Raw genomic sequence first — 20,854 nt, 5'->3', positions numbered from 1 at the left:
AATAATACTGAGGCTTGTACTATTTCACTAGAAATCTTGAGTCTCATCTTGAGACCATCTAGGGGCTTTATCAAGCTGCTGATGAAGATCTTTGGGCATGCACCTACATCAAACAATTCTTAACAGTATCTGCAACTTGGCTTTAGACTGCATAAACCATACAGTAAGATTGCTGCATGTCAGCAAATGCGCGGTAGCTGAGACAGATGCTGTTCTGACCTCTATTTATTTGGGTCTGACAGCTGGTTTAGATACCATCTGCCACCCTTTTGGGATGTCACCTGAGAATGATGTTGCTGATGCATCATGATGCTCAAATGCTGCCATTTATCAGATACTTATGGTTCAGCAAATGGAGGCAGAACTTGAATGAAAAAACATTCTGCTACTATACCTGCTGCAGAAGACTTGCCTCCTAACCTGACTGGCTTTATAAAGCAAGAAGTCCCTAAAATATTTCTCATTTGAGAGGAGTATTCGATTCAAGTTTCAAAGACAAAAATGAAAACCTGTTTCAACACAAGTGATAAAATAAAGGAAGTACTAAAGACTCAGACTGTTGACTACAGATTTTTAAGAATTTCCTCTGTCGTCCATGTTAGAAATACAAATAAATACGAACAAATAATATATAAATAAATAATAGTTGCTGATCTGAAAACCTTAGAAATGTAAGCAATGACAAAAGAAAACAAAATGATTGCTTCTCCAATTTTACAAAAGATAAATTGAGACACAAAAGTTTAAGTGGTTGAATAAAGGTTATGTATCAATTATGTTTTTTAGTTACTTGCTTATGATGAAATGTCCCTATATATCTTCTGCAGATCATTCTCCATACATCTACAACACAAACCTGATAAAAACAGCTAGGCAAAAAAGCAGCTGTTTTAATACATATGTATTTGTATATTTACTTGTATATATGTAGTAAATAAGAAGAAATTAAGCAATACAGTGTGGTTATCATAAACCAAATGCGCTATAGGTGATAGAATTAAGTGAGTTTTCATAACAATATGATGTGTTATGCCAAAACCCATAAATTTAAGTTATATGACTTTAATATTAAACAATCCTTTAATATTTATCAAATCAACAGTCAGTATAATTAAAAAGCCCATGATGTAAGAGACCAGAATGAGATAACTATGTGGAATCTAGTAATTTTCCCACATTTGTCAGTTCGAACAGGACAGAACCATCCTGTACAAAGTATAAAATAGAACTGAAACACACAAAAAGGAGAAGGACAGAAAGATAAGTGAGTGGTTATCTACCCTTTATCTTTTTCAACCTCCTCAGTCATCCCCCAAATGATTACCTTACTTGTCATTGAATTGGTCAGCCACCTTTCATGATCACATGTTTTTGAAGAGAATTTCAACAATGTCCAAACTTCCTCTTGAAAACCAGGACCTGCAAACATCAGAGGAATCTGTGCCTTAGCTCCTAAAGCACCAGGAGAGGTGCTGCTGCAGTCAGTGGTTTTCTACTAATGAAAAATGCAAGTGTGCTGATCCAGGGTAGAAAGAGAGATTCTACAACAGGGACATTTAGAATGAAAACTTCATTTTTCCCTTTCAGGTCTACCCTTATTGGACCCTTACTGATTTATCCTTTTGGACTACAATGTGGCTGGCCTCAACGGCTCAAAAATTGTATAAAGTCTGACTCTGAAACTGTCTTCTCTGCTTTCTGTAGAACAAACCACTATAACATAGTAGAGATTCAGTCCTTCAAATTTCTGGTGCTCAGAAAGATTGGACAATGAACTGGTTTCTTTGAGATTTTTAAAACTCTTCAGTTTTGTTTTCTGTGGTTTTGTTACAATAAGCAGAGGATACAGTCCAATAAACAGAGAAGACATCTGCAGGTGTCTAAATATGCCCTTACTTCAAACAACATATACTATTCAAAATGGCTTATACCACTGTAAGTTTTGTGGAGAAGGAAAAGGACTTTGCTTTGCCTTGCTTTAGGGTCCTTTTTCTTTCTTTCTTTCTTTTTTTTTTTTTTTCATGTCTTGGTTCACTTGTTTCCAAATTTAGTTTAAGCTAACCAGAACAGGGGAATGTATGTGGCCGGATCTTCAGTTACAGTACGACACTTTCAGACTGAAACTTGGAACCCTGATCCCTCGTTTCCTCTGTAGATTTTCTAGAAATTGACTGTTACACCATGTGGGTTGCAGTATCTTCCCTTTCACTGGCTCTGTTAGTGAATGAAAGTTGTGGTGGGTGCTTCTGTGTACACTGGACTCAATAACATTGGTCTATGTCATGCTCAGATTAAGTGGGGCCCTTCGCGAGCTTTACTTACACAGAGAGACACTTAGTTTGCAGACTATGTAATCTCAGAAAAGGAACAGCTAAGCCAAGATTGGCTTTCTAGAATCATTCAGGACCTTAACAAGCTCAGCAGAATTTTTAAAAACTCTCTCGTTGACTTATGTGCTTAAACTTTGCCTTAATTACACTTTAGATGACTACATGATATTTGAGATACTGGTCCTTATTAAGCATTTACTCAGACTGAAAACTGTTTACAAAGGATATTTCCATAAAGTGGAAAGGAACTGGGTGGAAGGAAGGAAAACTGTCACCAAATCCAAAACCAATAAAAAGCTTTACAAAAGGCAACACTTTACAAAAATGCTGTAAGTCTCCCATCTTCCTGGATATATATATACACACACAAATATATATTCTTTTTTTTTTTTTTTCAGAAGGAGCTGATTATGTATAATATTAAAGGAAGAGATTACACTGGCCAATCAAATTGTTTCCCCAGGTATCTCATGATGTCACTCCTAATGATACTACTCTTTAGAGTGTGCACTATGTATTTATCTTCTTTCATTTTTATTTAAAAATTAAAAGAAAAAACAAGTAGTAGAAAGCAGCATTTGTTCTGTGATTTCTCCTACCCTTCAGCAGCTTAAAAAGAGGAAGTTTTATCTCTCTGGTCGCTGTTGGTGGTTTAAAACACTTAGCATTTTCACTGTTTCAGCTTGACATTGTTACATATAAAACATTTGCTGATTAACGTAAGAACCAACTATTCTGCAGTCTTGTCTCCTATTTGTTTAAGAATCTGAATTACCACCCTTGTTGGCCCATCTGTTTCCTTGATTGCTGCTGGCTTCTCCACAGGGATAGAAAACAGTAATTTAGTTGCTTCACTGTTATTAACACCTGCAATTTTTGCTGGCTGAGGACAAATATGCAGGATTCATAAAATAATCATACTAGCTTTCAGTTCCTTACTTTTAGAAGGGAATTTAATGCTGGAAGAAGGTGGAAGATTGCCAACACTGGAAACTCTTGATAAATTTATTAAAGGAAGAGATAAAGACTGGTAGTCAGAGTATAAGCTTCATTGTATCACTCTGTCAATATAATTCAATTCTGGCTTAATTTTTTCTCCTTCATTCATGATTCTTTTTTCTTTTTTTTTCCAATTTATGAATCAGTCACAAGGGAATTAGCAAAAAAGCTACTGCCATGAGCTCCACTTTCCAGATATATGGCCAGCATCTGGAGTTTTACACTGGGTGAAATATAGAACCCTGAGGGCACTCATTAAAGTCATTTTTAAAAAATTCATTTCACATTTTTTTTAACAGTAAAATCTGTAGCTCTGATTCCTCAAAAGCCAGCCAGTTTTCCATTTTCATTTTCTTTATTTCCTTAGCATAAACCAAGTACATTTTCTTCATCAGCTCTACAGCACTGAAAAGAGAAAAAATCTCTCTGAATTACAAGGAGCCTTGGGCAAATAAAGAAATGTGGCTATTTATTCAGCTGTTAGAATTATGTTTTGAGATCTCCATCAAACAGAAGATAATTTCTGACAATCTTGCTTGCTGATTTACAGATAAATCACCATTCAGGAACAAAATGATATTAGGTTCACAATTAATTTTTCATTATTGATTGCAAAACCATCATTAGTTTTTGGAGCCTTATACCTCATATGATTAAACAGTACTGATCAAGTAATTTCATGTGTGCAGCCATGAAAAATATCAAAGGGTCTTAGAGGAAACCTTTTGTCTCGGAGCTGTAGGTTGGGGACCAAAAATCTGAAGATATATAAATTAGTCAGTGTTTTTACATTTATCTTTAGGATACTCTCTTTCTCTTTTTATCCTCCCTTTAATATTTCCTTTCTCTTCTTTCCTGCTTTTTGTTTTCTACCTCCATGCATAAAGTACAGTTTCCATAGAGACAAATGTTCATGACTGAAGGGTAGAATATCTAAATATTGTGATAACGTCTGTGGGGTTTGAAGGTCATTAACCCAGCGCTTTCTAAGTCAGAGCGATTGTCTTGTTCAGTGTAGGTCCAACCATACTGACACAAGCGCTAGAGAAACTAACCTCACTTCAAGAAACAGAGCCGTACTTCAGACCTATACCCTCTACCTCAAGTTGCTTGTAAAGGTAACAGCAGACAAAAAGTAAGATTTATCACTAGGTAATGAACTACTTTCTTTAATGGGGAAAGTTATCAGCTTCTGTTAATGAGATTGCTCCAGGCAGAGTGCATATGTCTTAACAAACTGACACTGAAGTATAGTGTAGAAAGATCTCATCTTGTTTTCGCTCTTCCTGGCAACAGAGGAAGAACACTTACATTACATTTGAGAAGTGAGTTGCCTACTCTTGGTATGAGAAAGCACAAAGACCCGTTGACTTGTTCTTTCAGTTGGAGGTTTCAAAAAGTCGTTCTGATAAAACATTCTTTTGTATCTCATGTGAGGATTGTCTTATGTCTGGCTTAGGCTTTTCTCTGGCTAGCAGGAGCGTCAAGTGTGGGAGCATAAACTCCAGCGCTTTCACCGTGGTGGTAGCTTTCAGCAGACTGAGAAAGACTTACGGATGCTATCACGTTCTTAACAAATCACTGAGTAGCAGCTCAGCAGCTGAAGTTCAGTCCAGATGAAATTGCAATATAATTGGTAGGATAGATGATTCAAAGCAGAAGGCAAGGTGAGGATTTCACTGGAAGTGTATGGTTTCAGTTTTTAAAATCAATTTGTAAGATTTCCAGCCCACTGTTACATAAGCTTACATGAACCTTACATCGCCACTGTACAAACAGGATTTGCAAAGAGGCATTTTTTTCTTTGCTTTTTGTTTTGTTTTGTTTTGTCTTAACCTAAATATGATAACTCTCACCTAAAGAGATTTTCTCATTGGTTTACTGGGACCTTTGCCTTCACAAGACTAGCTTACTGCAGGGCACCCAGCCTACATGGAGTTACATGTCAAGACAGCTTAGAAAACAAAGCCAGTGTAAAAAATCTGTGGCTGGCTTATTGAATCAGTTTGTCAGTTGGAAAATACAATATGAGAACCCTGTGCTTTGCACTGGATGGATTTTAAAGTGTTGGTATTGATCTATAAAAACCAAAATAGTTTGCTTTCCACCTACTTGATAAACTGTTTCTTTTCTATAGTACAGTAACTTACAGTGAAAAGCACTGCACTAGAACTTCCTCAATTTAATAAGAAGAAAAATATTTCTGGGCCAGAGGAGACAATCTTCAATGGAGAGGAGAGCAAGGGCGATGAGGCAGGAGAGAGGGAGAGAGAGGGAGAGAGAGAGAGAGAGAGAGAGAGAGAGAGAGAGAGAGAGAGAGAGAGAGAGAGAGAAAGGAAGGGTGTTCTTACTCCATAATAGCTTGATTCTTACTGCGCTCTTTGGGGTTGGGTGAAAAGCAAAATTCCACCTTAATAAGCTGAGGAAGGCCTGCTGTTTTCTATTTATTTGTTTTGCATGTTCTGCAAGACATTAAGAAAAAGTGTGGTCATTTTAGCATTTTTGAGATGGGTTCTGAGCTGACCATGTGCATTAAGAACCCTCTGAGCACGTGTAAATAAATGGGGTGGGGTTACACAGGAGATCTCAGAGGAATGTACGCGAGTAGTTAAACTATGGAATTAGCACTTCTGGCTATGTCCAGGATGAGAACATTGAACAGCTATGTTGATTTGGGCAGAAACATTTCAATGCATCAGTGCCACTATCCTGCCTTTTTTTTTTTTTTTTTTTTTTTTTTTTTTAAGCATTTAACTACTATTTTGCATCTCTCCAACAGGGTCAAGAAAAGCATTCCTGGGAAGAGTAAGTCCTCTCAGCCTACCATAGACTCCATTGGAGATATTGACTCGATCTCCATTGTCTACATACAGTGGCAGCTCAAACACTCAATATACATGTAGATACCAAAGTTCAAGTGTTTTAATCACAAGCCTATTCCACTCCTACTCAGAGAATATGGAAGAAACCTCCAGACTATGGAAGCACACTTCATCACAGACTGAAAAACAGCTCTGTTTATGGATATGTCCATGGAGAGCAATGGATAGCTAGTGTTTTCCAGATTCCTTTACAAAACCAAGCATGGAAATTTCTCAAATTCCTGATATCCAACTATTCTAACTAAGCCAGAAGTGAAGACTCATCCATGTTAAGAATAGTTTTCTTAATTATATAATATTTATTTTTTTACGTCCAGTAAAGCTATTTTTCCTTAGCTTCCTGTTTAGTGATAACACACAACATTACAGGGATCTGAAATCAGTTGACTTCATAAACAACTTGATATAACTTCAATTTGCAAGCTGCGGATCCACTACTGATTCACGCTGTTGGCATATCTGTCCATATGTGCTTACAGAAGGAACAGTGCATAAGCTTGGACTCTAGACTCCAACTGATTAACGGCACTTTTAATTCAATACACAAAGTAAATACTCTGGTATTGCTGGAAATTCCTCTCTTGGCTGTAAGAATTAGGACCTGCTAAACAAACAAACTAAGCTTGTCACTTTGGTCAAGTGAGAATACTTACTCTTCGCATATGTCACCTGTTACATTCATCCTGTTTCTCTCCTAATTGTGAATGTAGGTTGCCATTACATTTTTTGCTTTTCCTTTCTGAAATCCATTTTTATTCCTATTTCATTCTGGATATTATTAACAGGGATCCTGCAGTGTCTGTAACTTTCTACTAGGTTAAAGAATAAATTGTTATGGAGACACCCAGCAAGAGTTAGCATAATCTGCATTAACTGATGAATTTTGCTAAAGCTTTCTGGAACACAGACTGTACATAAAGCAGCTTCTCAGATCAGGTAGGTTGTCTCTGTCTGCATTATGATGACTTTATCGTGATGGCCTTATCACATCATGTACATCTGTTTAGAAAACAGAAAAATCCTGAGGCTATAGGCTGAAGCCACCAACAGATCATTACTTCTCAAAGCAGCATCAACTATATTCATGTCATTCTTGACACATTTGTCTAATCTTTCTTCAGCCTTCCAGAGAATTTATTCCAGTGTTCTGCTACTTTCACCATTAGGAAACTGTTTATACTGTTTGCCTGCTTTGTTGGACTCTAAAATTATGCTGAATAAATGTAAACAATAAACCGGATGTAAGTTATGCTACTTGTTGAAGATAAACTAAGGAGATGCCTGCTTTAAGCAGTTCTGTATTTTGAAGTAGCTATTTGTGGGTAGTTGCTGAACTGTGAGGCATTGTTGTTTTTCACACAGCCATATTCACCTCCATTTCTTGATTGCTTGATTGCTTTTCTTGGATAAATATCTCCAAATAAAGATTGGTGAAGAGACACACTGTCTGAGATTGTCTGGCTGTTCCCTCATGTCTTATTATCCATTTTCATTGCTTCAGTAGGAGAAAGGCACAATATTTATTTTCTCATATCTTGGTGATACCATTATACCTTTCAAAACAGACTGTGTATTTATTTTTCATTCAGATATTACTTCCACTGTCCCACTCCTCTTTGTTATATGCAACAACAAGACATGTGAGAAAGCTGTTCAGTTGCGCACTTAACTCTCCCTCTTCACAAAACTGGATGGCACAACCTCTTAACATAGTGTATGTAATGCTGCTAGCAGAGGAGCTACAGCCTCTTAGGGAAATCCATCTATCTTTTTTCCAGTCCTCTGGAAGGATGATAATCAACTGACATTTAGACCTCTTCTGAAAGTATATTCCTTATTATAGTCTTAAATATAGTCCTTACTTCAATAGATAATTAAAAAGATACTTTTCAAGTAATCGGTCTGAAGTTTCCAAACTCCCTGAAATTACATTTAAAGCTGATATTAAGAAGCCACCAAGGACTGACAAAGTCTAAATCTGATTGTACTCACATAGGCTTTATGTAGGTATCTCTCTAATATTTTAATAGAGCTGCTTCTTATTTTCACTAACAGGAGAACGTCCTACACAGCATCACCTAATGCTTAGAGAACTCAAAGTTATGTACTTATTTTAAGAGTTCAACCATCATTGTAGGTGCAGTTCTTAACCTCTCTTAAATTTCAGGCCTTAAAATTCTTCTTTGTCAGCTGTTTCACACACAGGAAGAATATAAAAGATCTGAAGATTAATACATCTTCAATGCTAGAGAGTAAAAACACCCTTCATAGAATGGCACTGTAACAGTTCCTATTGTATGCCATAAAAAACATTTTTGTACTTGATCTTATTTAAGCTCTTCATTATTTCAAATCTTGCCTCGTGTTTTCTTGGGGACAAGTTTCACTTACGTAGCTACTGAGCAGAAAAGTACAATAGTAATCTGATTTTATTCATCAAGGCATTTATGGCATACACACATGACTCCTATGGAACATATGTTTCTTCTCAAACACCTTTAATGAATCAAAATAGACTTAAGCAAATGCTTATCACTAAGCATGAGCATAAATATTTTGGTTAGCTGAAACTCAGGTCTCTGGCAGCATTTGATTTCAGCTGGTTAGCAATTTTCTGTACTATTTTTAAAAGACAGTTGTTTCCTTGTATAATATTAACACACGAACTTCACCACAACTAAAATATGAATTTCACAATGCCTTAGCTAGTTACAACTGTAGGCAAGCCTGTTTGCTGAATACTCACTTAGTCAAAAAGCCAGTGCTCATTTACAGCCTGAAAATCTACTTGATAGTAGATTGTAATTATGTTTCATTAAAAATAGGTTAAACTTTTGTTGAGCCAAAATTCACTGGATCAAGATATTGAGATAAACACTAAGTTAGATAACAGAATAACTCCATCAGTATCTGATTAAACAAACACATTTCCCCCCCCCCCAAAAAAAAAAAAAAAAAAAGAGAGAGAGAGAGAAAATTGCTTCTTCTGATACTGACTAGCTGCTTAAATGCATGTTTGAATCCCAAGCCAGCTGCATTAAATTACTAATGCATGTCTGTAATCAGTTTTCTCTGAATCAGATATTTCCTATTCAAATCAGTATTTTTAAGGGCTTTTATCACTGTTGTTCAAAATGTTATAGATCAAAATAGAGTGTTTTCTGAGGACTTACTATCTAGAAACAGAAACGTAGAAAAGCTTTCCACTTTTTATGTTTTCTTCTTTCACCTGATTGGCATCAGATGTGATTGATAACTATCATACCTAATTTCTTAGGTATTCTTACATTCAAACATTAGTAAACATAATTAAATACAGTTGTTTATCTGTCAATAACAAAAAGAGGTAAAGTCTCTGTCATAGCTTTAATAATATATTGTCTTTGAAATTATTTTTCTCTGTCTCTTCTAAGGAATAAAATTTTACTTTCTATCTTGTTGCCACTTTTATTTCCTTTAAGTGATAACTGGCTATCTGGTTATTTCTATAAAACAATTTTTGCCCTATTTTAATTTTAATTTTAGTTAATTGATTGTTAACTAAGATAGATAATATGTCTGCATGTGCAAGTTTAGATAGTCTGCAAGTGTGTGTTCTAAGACAACCCTCTGAATATATGCAAATTAAAAGAATGCATTTTTTTAAGAAATAAGTGAAAATAATTAAAACAGTAAGACCATACAATTAGTGATTTAAGATCTGATTAGTAGATATCTCAAAAAGGTACCACAGGGGACATATCATTAAATGTTTCTTCTTCTGGGAAGCCGAGGGTTTGGTTCTTGATGCTATTCAAGGAAGACAGGATATACATGTACTCCTTAAGAAAGCTGTGACTCCCAAAACAGACATAATTTTTAAAGTAGTCAGCTGACCATGAGCTCCCAGAAGGACTCTGTGGAGGGAGATGAAGGCTACCCTTGTATCTATAAACAAGACGGGGCATGGAAGAGCAAGAATTTGACTTTAACTTTGTGTAAATGGGCTCTAAGGTATCTAGCTGTAAAGTATGCAGGTCACAAGAAAAAGAATCATACCTTACTCCAGGACTGGAGAAAATGTCTTACAGCAGGAGACTTCCAGATATTTTGTTTTTTTGAAAAAGAATATCAAGAGATTATCTTATACAAGGTATATCATCATGAAGGAAAACATATATGGTACTAAAGGGCACTTCAGTAGAGATGCAAAAGCCATTTCAGTAACTAGAAGCTGAAGACGAACGCAAAAATCAAAATGAAGAGACAACGTTTCACAGTGAGAGTGATTAGTCATTGCAACAACTAACCATTAAAAGTGGTTGACTATCCACCTCTCAAAGCCTTCATATCAAAACTGTGCATTTCTCAGGAAGTTATATCTTAGTCAAACCGAGACATTCAAATCTGTAGGCAGTTTACCTGGATGAAATCAAGTTTTAGCCAAACCCAGAGGTAACTTTGCTGGATGAAATCTATAGTCTGTAGAAATCTATAATAGTCTATACAAGGGGTCAGAATAGGTGACCTAATGGTCTCTGGTAAGTTTAATAGGTGTTTACTAGAAGGGTAACTACATTACCCTCTTTGCCACACCATAGCTTTTTGCAGCTAATTTTCATGCATCTTGGATCACAGGATGATAATTATACATTCAGCAACATTTCTGCAAAGAGAATTGATATTACTTCTGAAGCATTTCCATGGTATATTTTATTTGTCTAATGGGACCAATAGTGGGTGGAGCAAAGTCATCTTCATTTAGCATCATCATTCACCATCATGAGTGCTGAAGGCATTGTCAGGACTTTGGCCAAGAGCGTCAGAGACAGATGCCTATCACAAATTTGTAATCGCTGCTTTCAATGAATTTTCTTTTCAGATGGGCAGCTTTGCAAGCTTTGGGTATATTTGCCACACAAAACTGATCCTCCTTCCAGCATGCCTGAAAAAAATCCTCAGAATGAAAAAGAGTCCTGATGGAGTTCAATTTGAAACTGCGACGCTGAGAAGCTAATCTATTGCAAGGTCCAGGATGTGTGATGGCAGAAAGGGAAATAGCTACACTGAGTAAAACCGCAAGAACCTCCCCCTAGAAACAAGGTTAAAAATATGTTTTTAGGAGAGCTTTAATTTACTTCTCTCCTAGTTGCTGAGTGTGGTATCAGTAGTCCTGGCTGAGGTTTTAAAATCTCTGCATTAGCAATCCCAAGATTATGTTGCAGCTTGGTATATTAATTATGATATATTACTGTGTTCACTTTACAGGTAAGTGGATTTTCTTTTTAGCACAGAAGTTTCTAAACTTTAACTGATTGAGAAAAGCAGTGCTAATTTTCAATCAAAGATAAAAGTGTCATTTGCTCAGTTTTAACTTTATTTTTAAATGCTGAAAAATGACAGAAATTGAAGAATGAAAATTGAACCTGTTACTAAGATTATGTAGAAAATATCAAAAACAGTGAGTTTGAGTAAGCTTGATTACTCCTTTTATTTATTTTAATACAAGCATAGAATTTCTTATCCCCAAAGCACCCACTACTGTTATGTTTATTTAATTTTTAATTTTTATTCCATTTAGTTATCACTGTGTTCTCTTGTCTTCCAGGATTACTGCCCATAATAAAGGGCTACAAAATATGACTATACACAAATACTTAAATAATGATGTATTGAAATAATAGAATGCAGTATTGAAATTGCTCTTAATAAAGATAATACTGATCTTTAGTTTCCTTCGATCTCACTCCATTTTAATATGAATCTAGCCTTCTTCATCACTACTAGGAAGATTGTAAATGCCATTTTTTCCCAGATCTGCATCAAATTCCCAGCATGGATATACAATTTTATATTGTAAATCATATCTGTGCTATTGGCAATAGGCATTTTGTGGTATAACTCCTTCATTAAAAATATTGTGAAAAGAGCAATTGTGAAAAGAGCGATTAAATTTTGCACATTGATCAGAATAAGGATATTCTGCAGAGCTTTTTCATTACATTGTTGCCAGAATGAGTTTTAATGTCACCCTTCATTTTCATATGAAACATTGTATACATAGGAAATACAAAATTTACATCAGGTCTAGCTACTTAGATAATAATGTTTTAAGTTTATACAAGTATGTTTATATTTTCTTTAACTTTTAAAAGTTGAAAATATTGCCTGAAATTTCCCAGAGCAAAGCTTTGGTATTGGACATCCCTAAAGTTTAAGAATAACATGAACTGTATGCAAATTTAATCTAGTCCAAAGCTTCTGTTCACAACTCTTCCTACTTTATCACTTCCTGGTCTTGGAACTCGTATATGTTCCACAGAATTTATTCGATATGTGTTCCTTAGGCAAAGCTTATGAACTCTCTTTCTAAAGCTTTACTAATTTGTATTTGAACACTGAATGAAACATTAGTTTCTTTGAAGACAATGGCAAAACTGTCATTTGCCTCACTTGGGTGCACATTTCACTATATACGCTTACAGCTGTGGCTTACCCGTATGTCCAGATATCTGTTATGCCCATATATTCAGCTGGTGAAGACAAACCTTCCCAAAAGAGCGTATCTTTGCTTACTTACTTGTACTTTATTTATACCATACAGCTAGCACTGATCCAGAACTTTCAGTTGTGCAATACCCTGAAGATGCCAGTGTGCTTCTTAACTCAACAGTGTGGATGCTGTGTGTATTTGAGTACCCAGAGGAGGAGAACGAGATGCCAGTCGTGTACTGGAGGAAGGGCCCTGACTACAATAATTTGCAGAGTCTTCAGTCAAGCACTGGAGCTGCTAGGCCGCATGTACGCATTATAAAGAACGTACTCAAGGGATTCTCCATCTTGAAACTGAGCAATGTTGATCACAGTGCCAGTAATTCATATTTCTGTGATGTGACACTAACTCAGAACGTCCAGAGCAAACGTGGAAGTGGCACCAACCTGACCGTACATGGTAAGGAGCACTTGGGAGTCACAGAAATGGATTTGATGTACGTAAAGTGAATTAAATTTTAATTCAATTTTATTCTCTCTTACCACTCACCTCGGTCAGGAGAAGGGTGGGGAAAAGCAGCCTACAGTCGTATGAGTAAGAGAGAAAAGGTTAATAAAGAAAAGTCAGTCTTTTGCTTGAGCAATTTATACAACTAGACAGACACATCTCAGGGACAGAGACTTTTCTTTAGGTCTGAAGCAGTTCACTGAGCAGTAGAACAATGATTGTTTCAGCAATATTATCCATTTTTATAGCAGACTTTTAAACACATTTTCTTAAAGTTCTCCACAAACACTTGCTGGATCTTTACTTTACTCTATACAAAATTCACAAATCCTTGACAACCTTTCATATCCTTTTCATCAGTCTTTGTAAGCCAATGATCTTGTCTGAAGAAGGCAGTTTGTCTTTCCATTTAGTAAAAAAATCAACAGTAAATTAAGCAGTGGAAGGGTTTTAAGAAAAAGGGTGTGTGAAAGCAGGGATATGTGGAAGTGAAAGATTCTTTCCCTCTAACTGTAAAATCATTTTTGATAATTTAAAACTCTTCTCCATCCTCATATTATGAAAACAAAATCTGTAATCCTGATGGGGACTGTGACTTCAGTGACTGAGATATACGCTATTTTAGATGAGCCAGGTTTTCCCCATGTAGACTTTCCAGATAAATCTGACTACACATACATTAAAAACTGCAAAGCGTCTCCCTAACTCTTGATTTCACATTATATTTTGCAATTGTCCAATGCAATTCCTCTGAGGACCTAAAAAACAAGTCAGTGGCTATTATCACACCACAAGGATAACTTTGGTTTAGTTCCAAAAAAAAAAAAAAAAAAAAAAAAAAATTCTGAAACTTAGTAAGATAACTGTCATTTAAACTGGCTTTTTCCATCATTACTTAAGTTTGTACTACATAACAAAGTTCTTTGCGGATGTTGTTCTTCTAATAAACTGAGAATTTTGTTTACTATCAATTTAATAAATAGTTTAAAATAGGTTCACAAATTTCACAAGTCTTAAGTAAAAGAAGATAATAGTTCTCTCAAGAGAAGTTTAATCTTTTAGCCTGAAAAAAAAGTGAAAGAAAATGTAATAAAAATGAATAGAAGGACAACTTTGCTGCCTGGTCAATCCTCAATCAGAAAAGCAAATTTTTGTTCCTCAAATATTTAATTTACTTCCTCTTTATTTCAGACTTAAAATGCAAAGACTGTATAAGATCAGACAAGACCTGGTGGGGTTGGTTTCTTCTTCTTGGATACACCATCTTTGTCACCACAGTTATCATAGCTTTCATTGTAAGTAATAATTTCCAAAATAAATACTACAAACATAAATATGGGTGACATCTTCTGACAGAAAGAAACGAATGAGTGGCCTGAATATGCACCCATAGCAAAGTAAAAAGTTGCTCTATTTTCTCTTAACTGAAGATTGAAGAGTCCTGCTCCCTTCATACTTCCAGGCGCAAGCTCCTAATTTCATTAATTCCTCTGGAAATACATGAATGTCTGCTCATGTTCTGTCTTGCTCATGTTCCAACAAACCAACCATGCCAGGGTTTTATGCCCACTCCCAACCACTAGTCCGTATGTCCTACTCTCCAGCCAAAGCCTGGCATTTACCTGGCCAGCAGTGAAGAACACTGGCAACTTCTGATTAGGGACAAGCTGAAAATGTAGAAATATTTTGGAAGAGAAGGAGAAAATATTTTTTTCATTAAAACAACTCAGTCCAAACTCAGGACAATTTTTTTATGCTTCCTATGGTACTTTAGAAATCCTTCCCTCTTTCCATACAGCAGGTTCTGTTTCCTACTTAGAAATAATAGAAATATCTTAGAAATATCTTTTTTTTAATCTGTAATCGAATTTTCTTTTTTTCTCAATTTTTTTTCAATTACTTTTTATGAAACCAAAAACTAAAAAGACAGCTTTTAATCAACAGCTGTATTTTGATCCTATATGGGAACCTTCTTTATGTAAATGAAGTCTTTTGGACTGAAATTAACTTAAGCTGAAAAAGTCTGAGGTATGCTATAATTTGATGCAAATGATGCGTTTCCTACTAGTGAATAGCTGCCAGAGCAGTATTCCTGTTGGTAGGCTCACCCTCTCTAATGTTAGGGCATCGTGTCTCAATTCTCTTGGTCTGTTCCTGTTTCATTAAGGCAACTTCCCATCTCCCTTTCCCCCCCTTATTTAATAAAAGTAGTCATTTTTCTTAGGTATCCATAGATCAAACAGCCATCTAAACCAAACCATCAATGCCAACGCAAAATGCAAACATGTTTTACCCACCTCATGATAGGCTGAAGACTGCTTTCCATTGATTGTGATTTCCTCCAAAGCCTCTAGGTGGCTTTTCTTCTACTCAAGGTTCTAGATTAAAGATGAAATCACGCCATAATATTTTAAAAACTTCTGCTTCACTTACATCTCAGCCTCAGTTTACATACGCTCATGACCTCCTTCCCAGCAAGTTCGATAAAATTATTTGTGTTTTAATATTGGATCCTAATCAACAAAGAGTATTTTTGAATAATCTTAGCTACAGGTGGTCAGAGAACATTATCTGGTGTGGACTGCTGATCACGACACAAAAAGTTCTTTATTTTAATGTTGCTTCTCTTTTCCTAACACTGATGAACTGATTCGATTGTACAGTTAGCATCACACAATCTTTGAAAGCATGGTATATATATTGGGCTTTGCTACCCTCATTCCTAACCTTGAAAAGTACAATGTACTCTAGTTATACCTATTCCATATTTACAGGTTCCTTACTTGCAACTGTAGTTCAAAGATTATCATTTAAAACAGACATAAAAAGTTTCTCATGGTTCACCAACAACCTTGCCCCTCAAAAACCAGCATTGCAAAGTGCCTTAGAAGTTAGTAAATGTTGCCTAAGTTGGACCAGGAGGGGACAGGAACCAAACTAAACAGGTTCACAAGAAGAAAATTTAGTTCTTGGGGACTCTACACGGTTTCAAAATTGTGGCTATTTTAAGTCCAGAAAGAAAGATCTTTCAGATACCTAGGCCCTGACTCAGAGGCAGGGCCTGCTTTATCTTGTCTTCTCTTTCTCACTCTTCACAGTTTAAAGAGATTACATAAGCATTACTGAATTTGGCAATGGGTCCCTCTCTGCTGATATTGTTGCACAGCCCAAAATTTCATTATTAAAAGACACAGCATCAATGACTAGTAAGTCACAAGACTTGCAAGGACATTTAAGGTATCTGATTGTTCTAGGTCAAGTAAGGTTTGGGTTTTGTTTTCTTTAAAAGCTGGTTGTTAAGTACTGTTACCTCAAAGCCATATCAAAACCAGAAATGTTCACGTAGTTCAGGCAGTAGGAGAACAAGGGATGTGTACTTAGTAAGACAGAGTAAACTCAAGCCAGTGAGAGAAGAGGTAAAAAGTCAAACCTTGCTAAGATACAACAGCAGCAGAAGCCTGTCAAAAGCAGCCTCAGATCTGAATATACAGAATGAGCCCACTTAAGCTTTCCTGAAATGAGTCACTGTGAGTACAATTAGCAGTAGCAGATATATATTAAAAAAAAAAAAAAAAAAAAAAAAAAGGCAGCGAAGTTTATAAAGTTAGGAAGTTTATAACTTCTTAAAAGTCATTTCTTTACTAAATGACAAATGCTTCATGTCATGCAAATATATTATGTCAAAATAAGAGTGTGAAATAATGAAAAGGGGACTACATGACCCAAAGGCCCTTTGGCCCTTATATGCCATGGCTTAAATCCAGTATGTCATGGCTGGCTGAATCCTTCAGGCAACTTCTATGAGGAGTTCATGTTTCCTAAGAGAGATCAGACTTGCCTTTTCTTAAGCAGTCTAAAATACTCTCAGTTGTTCCCACTTGTTGGTATTCTTATGCCCAGATTTTTACAAAGGGAGGGGGGTGTTATATCCTGCCCTATGTTGTAATATTTAATTATAGGCACCCCATGACCTTCAGGAGTTCTCAATCCAAGTTTCCTATAGAAAAAATAGAGTTCAAAAGAGGACTTGCGAAAGCTAACATACTGAGTGAGAGCTCACCCTAGCTCAAAGACTAAAGTGCTCAGATCTCAGCATAGAATATAAATTTTTTACGGATTCACAGCAATAAACCTCTTCTAGAGGTAAGATTCTTACTTCTGTCAAACTTTTTCTGTGCTTATTCAGCTTCCAAGTCTAGACTGAGTCACAGCAATGTGATATTCCAATGAAAGCTCCATGATAGTTGTATCTATTTTGTGGAGAAAAAGTTATAGCTGTCACTTGTGGATTTTCCCTGAGAGAAGACACTCATCTGCTCTCCAAAAACTTGTTTAAACTACTTAAGAATACAGAATGAACAAAAAAAGTCCTCCTGCCACACACTATTTTTTCTGAAGTAACAATATACATACACTTTAAGAGAGTTTTGGGGATTGGAGAAGTATTTAATGTAGTCATTGGTATACAGACAGATTTTCTACCTATTTCTCGAACATACCAGTACAATATGAATTACTTTTCTTCTGCTACCTGCAAAGACTTAGAATTCAGCATTGAAGGAGCCAATTCACCAAAATAAATATATTAGTTTAGCACTGTTTAATACTAGTTATTACTGTAATTTTACACAAATTATATAAATAAAAAACATACCGTAATGGTTCTAATATATCATAATGGTGCTACATTTGATCATATTCCACTCATTTGCAAAGCTGGAACCAGATAAGGCAGAAAACGTTAACTACTTAGGTATAGTGTCTTAGCTAATGTATTACTAGAATTTATTCAGAAGAATAACGAATAGTTTGTCAATTCATGAAGATGTGGTTAAAATTAGTATTCACGTTTCATTTTGACTGTGATATCCATAACAACATTACAAACAATTCATAATAAAAAGGGAGGTTGCTATCTGAGTTAAGTTAGATATGCATTCTTTAAAAAGATGGGGTATCTGACAAAAACACATTTTTACTGCTTAACAATTTATTTTGTGAAATATTGCAACAGATTCATCAGGGCTGTAAAAAGTGCAAGAACAGGTCAAGAAACACAGATAGCAGCGCCACCTCACCAAGTGACTGGATTTACGACAAGCCATCCAGACCAGTAAACAATGGGTTTAATCAAGAATATGTAGACATGTCGCTAATAAGGACTTTCACTGACACTGGAAGGAAGATGATATGAAAAAGAAATTGAATGCTCCCAGAGCACCATGTTTTCTGCTGTGAATTAAAGATACATCTTCCCCTTCTATAAAGTCTAATGATTGTACGATATTCTATAACATCAAACTTATTGCCAGCTTAGCAAGGCTTTCTGTGGAACTTTTCCAGGTTATTATACATTTATCTTCTCTTTAAGCATTCTATGAATAAAGATGCCAATAAAAACCATCTTCATTTAAGAAACTAAGTATTCAACTTTTTTAAATGAAACTGCTAGCTGATACACAAAGAAGAAGTGAATTGTGACCTTCAGAGAGACAGACAGACTACGGGAAAGATAATCAGGTCTTGAAAAAATCACTTTTTTTTTTTTTTTTTTAATTTACACAACAGGAATGAAATAATGGTCTTCCCTCCTCATCTACCCAAACTGGGTCCTGAAGGCAATTGTAGTTGTACATATTTAGATTTCCAGAGTCAGTAAATAACCTACAATTGTGGATATAAATATGCAAGTCATTTATTTACTAGAGAAACTAGCTCTGCAGCAAGGACATCAGACACACAAGTTTCCTATGTTTGGAATTTTTTAAATTACACACAAATTAAAAATAAAATCCTAGTTTTATATAATACACGTTTAACTCTTCATTTTAAAGTTAAAACTATAAACTGGATTAAATATTAAGGGGGTTAAATACAGGAAATATCTATATATTTTAAAATATAGCTTTAGAGTAGGGAGAAAGAGCCATTCCATCCTTTAAAATGCAATGTGTGAAGTCTATCTGAGCCAAAGATGCAGTTCTGTGAAGAAATGAACTGAAGGCAGATGTCACTGACCCAAAGTCACCTTCAAGTAGAAGGAGCACAGTGAGGTCAGTGCATTCAGTGAAACCTTCCAGCCCTGGCATTTTGAAAAAAAAAACAAGAAGAATTCATATCTAATCTAGCAGATATAACTAGAGGGTGGATTTAAAAGGGATCTCATTCAGACAATTCATACAGGGCTGTTTTATTTTCACATTGTAACACTGCCTCTATCCACTTCAGAGCAATGGCCCTTCAAATGAAGGTCAACATTTTCTGTACTTTTTTGCACGCTTTTTCAAGAAGTTTATCTTTAGGACAGACAGTAAACCTACAAACTTCCAGTCTGAAAACTTAAATATTCAGAAAGTTATGGGGTACTGAAAATGAGTAATAGTTACTATGTGTCACCACCAAAACCCAACAGAACATGTATAGTAGAAAGAAATAATCTGTTCTGGTGTAGGCAGCAAGGTCATGGAATTATTACAGCATCTTAGCACAGAATGAAACACCAGGACTGGATTCAGAATGAATTATAGCACAAGCACTTTGTAATATTTAACATGTAAAATATTAGTTTACCTAATTTATGCCTTTTTACAAAGCGCATGTTGTAGTGTTAGGGATATTAGTATTTAAATGAAAGCCTCATGCTACAAAGAAGGTGAACATCTTCAACTTCACATGACTTTAAACAAGAGCCTCAAGTTCATGACCCAATATATGAGGGATGGAGTTTTAGCCCTATGGAGACAAAATTGAGACAAAACTGCTAATTTTAGTAGGACTAAACTTTAACTTCAAATTTCTTAAATATGTACTCTGACAGGAAATGTGTAGCTAAGCTAAAGGAAAATACTAACTGAAACAGTAACTTCCAATTCCTTTATCTGATATTAAAGATTATTAAATATATGCTCAGCTAGGAGTTTATTTAACAATAATTACAGATAGTTCCTGGTTCTTTTAAACATCAGAAGTACCCAAAAGTGAAATTTTAAAGAAAGAGAAGAGAAAAAGGATGGGCATTGATGTTCATATGAAGAACTGATTTTGAAGATATAAAGTTACTGCCTAGGCATCAGGGACTCATAGAGTACTTGCATCTTGGTAATAATCATTACCGCTTAGCCTAGTAGCATATTAGTCCCAACCAATCACTGTCTGTATTAGGCAATAAAATAACTGTTGCATACTCATAATGATCTTCACTTCAAGTCTACACGCACACACAAAGTTGAAGATTAGAGTAGGTTCAAAATCTTTCTGGAAAAACAGTGGCTCTAAGCAAAGGTAGCATTATTCCTGAATATATCTGACAGGTGTACAAAGATTCAGAGCAGTGAACAGATAGAAATCAATCACACTTACGAAAAAAGAAAAGTGACAAAACACAAGAACGGAGGCATTAATTTAAAGCAGCATTCCAACCACCATCTGATTCAGAGATTTCCAGGCAGGAATAAGCACAAAGATTCTTCTGTTTCAAGAACTGAAGTGATCCTCCTCAATAGGATGAAAAAGATGCGAAGTATTCCTGTTGGCCTGAACATATGGAGACTTTTAACTAAAGACTTGCTGCAAACTGCCTTTTTAGGCTCAATTGCATGATATCAGAGAAAGAGGGCACATCCATACCAAAAGTGAAACCAAAGCTGTAGTACTTCCTTCTTAAA

At 35.6% G+C, this 20,854-nt stretch overlaps 1 protein-coding gene across 2 annotated transcripts; it reads left to right on the top strand.

The window, feature by feature from the left end:
• Positions 1-11,343: 11,343 nt before the first annotated feature.
• LOC112989573 (uncharacterized) lies at positions 11,344-18,597 on the top strand. Of its 2 annotated transcripts, none has more exons than XM_026110829.2 (4): positions 11,344-11,458; positions 12,795-13,142; positions 14,382-14,485; positions 18,205-18,597. In XM_026110829.2, the coding sequence occupies exons 1-4, from the start codon at positions 11,407-11,409 to the stop codon at positions 18,382-18,384; spliced, it is 684 nt and encodes a 227-aa protein (XP_025966614.1). In that variant the 5' UTR covers positions 11,344-11,406; the 3' UTR covers positions 18,385-18,597. The 2 variants fall into 2 exon arrangements, with proteins under 2 accessions (XP_025966614.1, XP_025966615.1); XM_026110830.2 differs by having other exon boundaries at positions 12,795-13,179.
• Positions 18,598-20,854: the final 2,257 nt, after the last annotated feature.

The sequence above is a fragment of the Dromaius novaehollandiae genome, chromosome 1 (genome assembly GCF_036370855.1).
Source record: "Dromaius novaehollandiae isolate bDroNov1 chromosome 1, bDroNov1.hap1, whole genome shotgun sequence".
Lineage (NCBI taxonomy): Eukaryota > Metazoa > Chordata > Aves > Casuariiformes > Dromaiidae > Dromaius > Dromaius novaehollandiae.
This window is presented reverse-complemented; position numbering and strand designations above follow the sequence as displayed.